Consider the following 881-nt stretch of genomic DNA (forward strand, 5'->3'; position numbering starts at 1 on the left):
TGTTTTCTCTCTCTACTTTTTCTTATAAAACCTGGCTAAGGGCAGTGAGCAGTAACCATGTCACAGACTGTGTACTGCCTTGAAATTTCCTTTGCCAAGCATATTAATCAGTTATTCTTGTTATCCTTTTCTCAGCTCAGATTTCTGGCCCTCAGTCACATCACCACGGAGAGTGTGTTTCGTTCCGCTCGCTGTGGCTCAGAACGCGTGTCTTAATTTAGATTATAAGCACGCCAGTTTGCTCTTGCCGTGGACTTACTTTCCTCTTAGGTTCCCTTTTCCTGTATAAGTGAGTCTTGTGAACGCACTCTGGGCTGACCGCTTCTGTGTTTGTAGGCCGAGAGCAGCTTCAGTGAAGAAGAGGAGGAGAAACTTCAGGCTGCGTTCTCTCTAGAGAAACAAGAACTGCATCTGGTTCTGGAAACAATAGCGTTTGTTTTGGAGCAGGTATTTTTATTGCCTTAATTTCCTACTTATTGCATATTTTCGTGACTTTAATATCTGTGGCTTTCTATATTTTTATGTAGTATTTTATTCTGCAAAAGTAAATATGATATAGTAGTAGTAAATATTATAGCAATGCGAATTGGGCCTTCGTCTGATTTTAACTCATTGTTTCTTGGTATAGTTGGAAATATGAATACTTTCCATTGTAGAAGTTGAACAGGTGATTTGCTGGGATACAGGAAAGAAATGATGTTGCTTTTTTTTTTTTTTTTTTTTTTTCTGCTGAATTTCCTGTCTGTATCTTTGCTTCTCAATGGAAACTCATTATCTTACTTCCTCTTCAAGTTCTGTCACTTCAGTCTGGATCGCGTAGTCTGGTCACTGTCCTTTGTTTGTGTTTCTTTGCCCCTTACAGCAGGGCGCATGTTAGTCTT

The 881-nt window shown here is 39.5% G+C and overlaps 1 protein-coding gene across 2 annotated transcripts in view; it reads left to right on the top strand.

Annotated features, from left to right (window-relative positions):
• Commd10 (COMM domain containing 10) overlaps nucleotides 1-881 on the top strand; it is a 130876-nt gene that overhangs the window by 4925 nt on the left and 125070 nt on the right. For both annotated transcript variants that reach the window (XM_005356081.1, XM_026783304.1), the window contains exon 3: nucleotides 337-447. In XM_005356081.1, the coding sequence (XP_005356138.1) occupies nucleotides 337-447 (111 nt within the window). The remainder of the gene's footprint in view (nucleotides 1-336; nucleotides 448-881) is intronic.

The sequence above is a fragment of the Microtus ochrogaster genome, chromosome 18 (genome assembly GCF_000317375.1).
Source record: "Microtus ochrogaster isolate Prairie Vole_2 chromosome 18, MicOch1.0, whole genome shotgun sequence".
Taxonomy (NCBI): Eukaryota; Metazoa; Chordata; class Mammalia; order Rodentia; family Cricetidae; genus Microtus; species Microtus ochrogaster.